Consider the following 7,075-nt stretch of genomic DNA (forward strand, 5'->3'; position numbering starts at 1 on the left):
TTCAGTAAAATGAAAGAAAAATGGCAAAGATAATCACACTGTCAGGTATCATGTCTAGAAGAAACATATCTAAGTACCTAGGATTTTCCAAGGTTCAGCTGAGCACAACGTTAGTCCTAGCCCAGCTCTCATCTCAGCTTCACATCTGGGGTCCATATTTATAATATGCAAGAAGAGAGCCTCCAAGACCATTCACAGTTCTTCTTTGCATTAGATTGAGCAGATCTCCTAAGGGATACAAAATTATAACTGGGACCCAAGAAGCTGCTAGTTCAAAATCATTGCTTTTTCTCCAATGTCATCACTGTAAAGGCATGGGTAAGCTACATTGATCAACTAAGCTTCAAATTTTTTATGCCCATTAATGAATTCGAACACTAAGTACTGGAATAAGTGAGTCATTTGCAAGAGATAACTTTATGATCTTATACTAAACAAATGGAATGATCACTTCTTTCTGCTGAGGAAGGAGAATTGGGGGGGTACATAAATTCTCTTCTAAGATTTGCCCTGAGAACCAAGTAAAATCTGCCATACACATTGTACCAATGTCATTTTAATTGGGGCAGTCTTTCTACAATGAAACTGAATCCTCAGACATGAGTTATATTTTTCAAAGTTCAGGAAAAGAATTAGGAATCAGAAAAGAAACAAAGGAAATAAACTTGGCTCTTCAATTGCTGGAAAATATAATCAGCCTGGGAAATTTCATCACATTTTTGTCACGCAAGTGAATTTTTTGTTGTTGCTGAGATTCTGTGCACACAAGTGAATTTATTGAACCAAATATTATTCCCCACAAAAATCATACTAACACGGCATGGGAAGAGGCCACACAGTGACTTAATCAGAAGCATTGTTTTGAATTAAAAAGTAAGCTACTTACAAGGTGAAAATAGTTAAGGCATTGCCCTCTTTCACAGGATGGGAGGCCTTAAATGTATGAGTCAGCGACATTGGTATCATAAGTTTCAATAATTAGTGCTTTTCCTGCCTGCTTGTCATCAATTTTTAAATAACCAAATCTTCTGAAATAATGTCCCTAGTCTCCAACTCCCTCCATTCTTGCAGTCTCTGCACCTCTGAGCCAGCCTCTGACCTTCTCAGCTTCCCCCTTGGTGCTTCACTGCACCATGATCCCGGGACTCGGCCCACTTTGAGTGTGCCCATGCTCAAGTTCCACCCGGCATCCACTTCCACCTTAGAAAAACAATAAATATTTCTTTCTCATTTTTAAAAATAGTTCCATCTAAAAGAAATCTATAGGCCATTGAAGAATAGTGAATATCTTCCTTTCTATCAAACTTCCTAAGAAGTTCATCCAGCCAAGGACTATGAAACGAATATGTTGATCAGATCCATTCACTAGCATGAGAAACAAGACAGTGGGGACCAGGGAGAATGGTTCTGTGGGTAAGGAGCTCAGCATGCATGCGACAACCCCAGGCTCTATCCCCAGCAAGGGACAGAACCAGGTTCTATCTGGTCCCCCAAGCCCTGCCAGGAGTGGTCCCTAGGTACAAAGCCAGGAGTTAGCCCTGAGCAGATCCAAGTATAGCCCCATACCTGTACACCAACTCCACATAAAGACAACAGGCCCCAGACACAGGAGTTTATACTAAGCCCCAGAGGCTGCCAGGCTGAGACGTTCAGTTTTCCTAGCAATGGAATTATAAACTAGGCGATCAGGAGTCACCTGATCAGCACTGAACTAAATGCCCATCACAAGACAGACAGACACCTGCCATCTCCTATCATTAAATGACTGTAAACCAACCAATCTATTCCTTGCCTACTTCCTTGTTCTTACTCTCTTCTGCCAACTCTAGTCTCATTTTGCACAGCGCCTCAGAGTTTCCGTCTATCAGCTACATTGGGTGCTGCCCAATTCATGAATGAAGTCAGTTCAGATCTTTAAATTTGCGTCAGCTAAATATGTTTTAACACATTTCCCTGAATATTTCTAAGTTCCTTCTCGGCCATTAAAAGCTTGCAGAGAGGGAGCTGCCTTTTATGATTTGTTAGTGTTGATTGCACTAACCTTCAGGAAGACCATGGATATGGGATTCAGACAGCAGAAAGAGGGCTGCCAGGAGGGAAAGTGGGGAGGGAAAAAGGGGTGGAGAATATTTCAACAGATCAAATGGAGGGGGTTTTCACTTACTGTGGAGGGAGCCTGGTGTGACAACTTATTTCTGAAGTGGTGAGAAATAACACTCCTGAAATACATACAGTGGTGAAAACTCATGTTCCCTACATACAAATAAGGAAACAGCTGGAGACTGTGTGTTCTGCTTTGAACAAGATGCACTTAAAGCTCCTGTCACTTATAAGGAATTATAAAACACACTCCATTAGACATTGCTGAGTTCACGAACATAAGAGTAATTAAATCTAAGTGCTCTGTGTTTACAAGAAATCAAATATTTTTCTTTTAAAATGCTGTTATTTAGCTAATGACTGATTCATTTTTTTCCACCATGCATATAGGGAGCCAGTGTTCCAAATCGGGGCTGGGAGCTGGACAGAATTCCAAGCTTACACAGCTTGTCATCCAAAGAGGGATTTCGAAGTCTGGATGCAGTCCAAATATTCAAGTGAAAGAATTAATCATTTTCATTTTTAAATAGTCCATCCCAACATATTACCTAGGAATTTTATTCCCAAACCCTAAACAAAAGACAAAATGGTTACATTCTTTTCCCATCATCTCCAGGAAGAAATAGGGTAAGAAGTTCTGAGTAGCAATCTGTAACTGTAGATTAACAAAAGGTTCTAACGAAGTAGGTAAGAGGAAAAATTACAAGTATTTTGATTGGCTCAAATCTGTGTGTCTCAAATGTTATAACTTATGTTCTTTGAAATAACCTTTAAAATTGTTCTTTCCAGATCACAAAGTCACTTTTGAATGTTCCTATTCTCCATGCTGACTCCTTTTAGAATGTGTTATATAAAATTTTTCTACGATTTCACTCAAGGTTTTGTCAGCAAAGCCCGTACCTTTACACCTTTTCTGGGGAAGAGGTTAATAAAAAAAAATTAATTAATTAATTAAATTTTTTAAAAACCTATATAAAGCTTTTCTGGGAAGGGGTGGGGAGGGAAAAAACTATATAAACCTTTTCTGCTTTTATTATCTGAAGGTAAGAAACATTTGTTTGAAAATTTATCAATAAAAAGCCCAAGCATTATACATATGAAGATACTGTCCCTATTGATCACCTATTCTAATCCCTTCTCAGTTCGATTCTTAAACATCATTACAAAACCATCAGGCCTTATAATGGGTATTCTTAAGTCTGTTCTTGTTGTCATCAAAACAAAAAAAATTAAGAATCTTTAAGAGATTCTCTAAAAATGGGGTCTGCCAGCAGAACCAGGCCTAAGACCCATAACATCTCCACAAGAGCAGAAATGATTGGAGGCATTGAGGGGAGTGTAGAAAGCCCCGAGGGTTTCTGTCAATTAACCTTTTATTAATAGTAAAATGCATCACATTTAACATTGCCTGAAAACATGCCTTAAAGGAAACTGCATCTGAGTGAGTGCGCTAGGGGAGAGCCGGAGACACAGACCACTGTCCGGCTAAGGCAGAGAAAGGTAGACTATTCCTTCTCCCGAAGAAAGGCGGCATGCGCTTTCCGAATCTGAGTGTTGGTCAGAAGCCTGGGGAAGAGAATCTGCGCGTCTGCATCCCGCAGCCCCCATGCTGCCTCCCCCTGCACTCCTGCCACGCACTGAGCATCCACCTCCACCGGAGGCCGCGGGTACCAGCGTCCAGCGCGCAGAATCCGCGGGCCCAGCACATCGGTGCCCTAGAAATGAGGGACCAAGACAGCAATGCCTTCCTCGTCTCTGCTCCAAATCCATCTCCTCTGCGCCCCATCTTTCTACTCTGAGGAGCAACAAACGTCGACTCCTGCCTCAAGACTCAGTTGTTCCCTCCGGTCTTCGGTCTTCGCTAGGCGGGGATAAAATCCCAAATCCCAGGGGCGGCCGCGGCTGCTGCGGCGGGTGGATGTGCCAACCAGCTTCGCGGTCCCCTGCCCTGCAGTCCCTCCCTGTAGGCCTGCGCGCGCTCGCCTAGCAGGCTGGGGGGCTGGGTGCCTGCGGGAATCCCGCAAAGCGCCGCGCTCGCGGCCCCGCTGCACCCCACCTCCATCCCTCCGCTTCCCACCTTTCAGGCAGGCGCGGTTTCGCAGGAAGCCCACCTGGGGGAGGAAGGGGTGCCCCTGGCCCACCCAACCCACCGCATCAGCCCCGCCGGGACGTGTCCACTCACCCACCCACTACACACACACACACACACACACACACACACACACACATACACACACACACCACGGGAATAGGGGGACGCAGAGCCCTGCCAGGACGTGTGTTCTCCCCCACCCCATCCCCGCTCACAGGCACACACAGACACACCCGGGAATAGCGGGGCGCAGAGCCCTAACCACGCTCGTGGATCCCAGGGTTGTTGTCTCTCTCTCTCTCTCACACACACACACACACACGCACACGCACACGGGAATAGCAGGGCGCGCAGCCCTAACTAGGCTCATGGATGCCAGGGTTGTCTTTCTCTCTCTCTCTTTCTCTCTCTCTCTCTCTCTCTCTCTCTCTCTCACACACACACACACACACACACATACACACACACAGGAATAGAGGGCTAACCACGGTCATGGACACCAGGGTTGTCACACACACACACACACACACACAGAGGAATAGAGGGCTAACCACGGTCGTGGACACTAGGGTTGTCACACACACACACACACACACACACACACACCCTTATCCCGGGGTTGTCACACACACACAGACACACACACACACACACACACACACACACACACACGTACATCCTTACCTGGCTCGTGGACCCCCGGGTTGTCGGACAGCTCGAGGACCAGCAGCTCGCGGCCCTCGAAGCTGCGGCCCACCGTGTAGATCCTGCTGACGGCGGTGCACTGCAGCCACACGGCCACCAGCGCCTCGCGCAGCTCGGGGTAGCGGTGGTACTCGAAGGAGATGCCGTCCTCCTGCTGCAGCCGCCGGCGCCGCCGCGGGCCCGCCGCCCCGGGCTCCTGCGCGCCCGCGCCCAGCAGCAGCCAGCCGCAGGCCAGCAGCGCCGCGGCCCGCAGCACCCGGCCTCCGCGCCCGGCCATCCCGCCGCCTCCTTTGTCTGCCCGCTCGGCCCGAGTGCGCTCGCCCCGCGCCCGCGGCTCCCGCGGCGCCTCCCCGGGCCCCTGTGCCGAGCGCCCGCGCGCGGGGGCCCCCCGGCGGACAGCGGCGGAGCGGCGGCCACCGGGGAGGCGCGGGGGCGGGCGGGCCGCGCTATTTGTTGGCTCAGAAGCACGTCAGGAGCCAGATGGACCACGCAGGTGGCCCGGCCCGGCCCGGCTCCGCAGCGCGCTCACACCCGCGTCGGCGACGGGCCCGCGACGCGGCGCGCGGGGAGCGATGAAACGGGATCTGGGGTGCCCGATCCGGCCCGCCTGCCCGGCCGTCGCTTCCCTGCCCACCAGGGTTTCCACTGGGGTGCGCCAAGAATGGGAGAATATTCCAGAAAGACAAAAAGGGGGGGAAAGAGAGAAAGGAAATGAAGGCAAAACAATAGCAAGCTCTGGGAACCTTCTTGCCTTGGCCCCCTTAACGGCTCCGAACCTTGTTGACAGCCCCAATCCAGATACAAATTTTCGTTTCTGGCAGGATCTGGCTGGAAAATAGAACTTTGTACCCTTCGATTTAGAGGTGTAAGAGGAAATTGCACACTGCAGCCCACCCTTTTTGCACACTGCCATATTTAGGCGCATTTCTAAGGTCTTCCAGAGTGACGACGCCATCCGGCACTGCTCTACCAGGCTTCTTTCGGAACACCAGTGGGGAGAGCCAAGGCCGACTCCGGGGTTGGTGCTCACACAAAAGATTCAGTTTAGCATTAAGATCTAGTCTTTCACAGTGGCTTATCAGGATGCTTCTGCTCACATCTCCTGCGAAGTTGTGAAAGAGATGGCTTTTAGAGGCCCATGTGAAAATCTGATTGGGGCGGGAGGTTCTTCTAAGAAAACAAATTAAAATATTAAATCCTGTTACAGGATTCAAAACTGATCTTGAGAAACAACATCTTTGCCCTCACAAGGTTATGTAAAAATATATAATCACTCACAGCTTTAAATACCCAGCCTTTTAGATGGGAATTAGATTCTTGGCGCAAATTCAGGAGCAGCTGTTATACTGCAAATGTGGACATTTGGATCCACGCTCTATAAATCTAAATAAATAGAGAATAAATGCTGCCAAATAAATAATCCACAGGGTATTCCAACTAAGCAGAAATACTGGACAGCTTGTGGATACTTTCTCATGTTAGGCATTTTCCCTAAATCTAAACTTTCTTCACCTAACAATACATGGCACTGAATAAAAACACTTTCCTGAAAATAAGCCCAAGTATTTAAATTCTTTTATAAGATCAAAACAATTCTGCTTCAGAGACTGGTTGCAAAACCCCCTAAGTCCTGTAGTGACGTGGGTCTTGTTTGGATTGGGGGGGAGACGGGGAGGGAACTGCCACTAGTTATGAAGCCAGGCCCAGGGTTTAGCCATGGCCCTTCACAATGAGACACAACTATGAACCGTCTTGTTTCCTCTGTGACCAATCTGTGTTTGATTACATGGTCCAGAAGTTTAAAACCAGAGTTATAATTACATTTCTAAAATCATGTCCCCAAAGATCAACCTTGGAAACGTAGAAAAAGAAAACAGTTGCTAAAGCTAGTATCTTCAGAACTAGAAAGTTAGGATTTCCATGTTAGCAATTTAAGGTAACCACACTAATTTGTGGTAAGATGGGGCTTATATGCTAGCAACCACGCACATCAAAAACATATCATTTATTGAAGTTCTGTGTTGACCCTTAGATGTCCTTTGAAACAAAGGATGTTTTCTATTTTCTCCAACATTCAATTTTATGAGTTGTTTTACTTTTGACTAAATGGGTGGAGTTCTACCAACCATATGGTCTCACAAAGGAGATCTCTTTGTAATTTAGATGTTTTCCTTATCG

General features: G+C 47.2%; 1 protein-coding gene across 1 annotated transcript in view; it reads right to left on the reverse strand.

The window, feature by feature from the left end:
* Nucleotides 1-5,311, reverse strand: part of CPE (carboxypeptidase E) — a 118,230-nt gene extending 112,919 nt beyond the window's left edge. The window contains exon 1 of the mRNA XM_055141031.1: nt 4,877-5,311. Coding sequence (XP_054997006.1) covers nt 4,877-5,174 — 298 coding nt within the window. The 5' untranslated portion in view covers nt 5,175-5,311. The remainder of the gene's footprint in view (nt 1-4,876) is intronic.
* Nucleotides 5,312-7,075: the final 1,764 nt, after the last annotated feature.

Source organism: Sorex araneus, chromosome 1 (assembly GCF_027595985.1).
Source record: "Sorex araneus isolate mSorAra2 chromosome 1, mSorAra2.pri, whole genome shotgun sequence".
Lineage (NCBI taxonomy): Eukaryota > Metazoa > Chordata > Mammalia > Eulipotyphla > Soricidae > Sorex > Sorex araneus.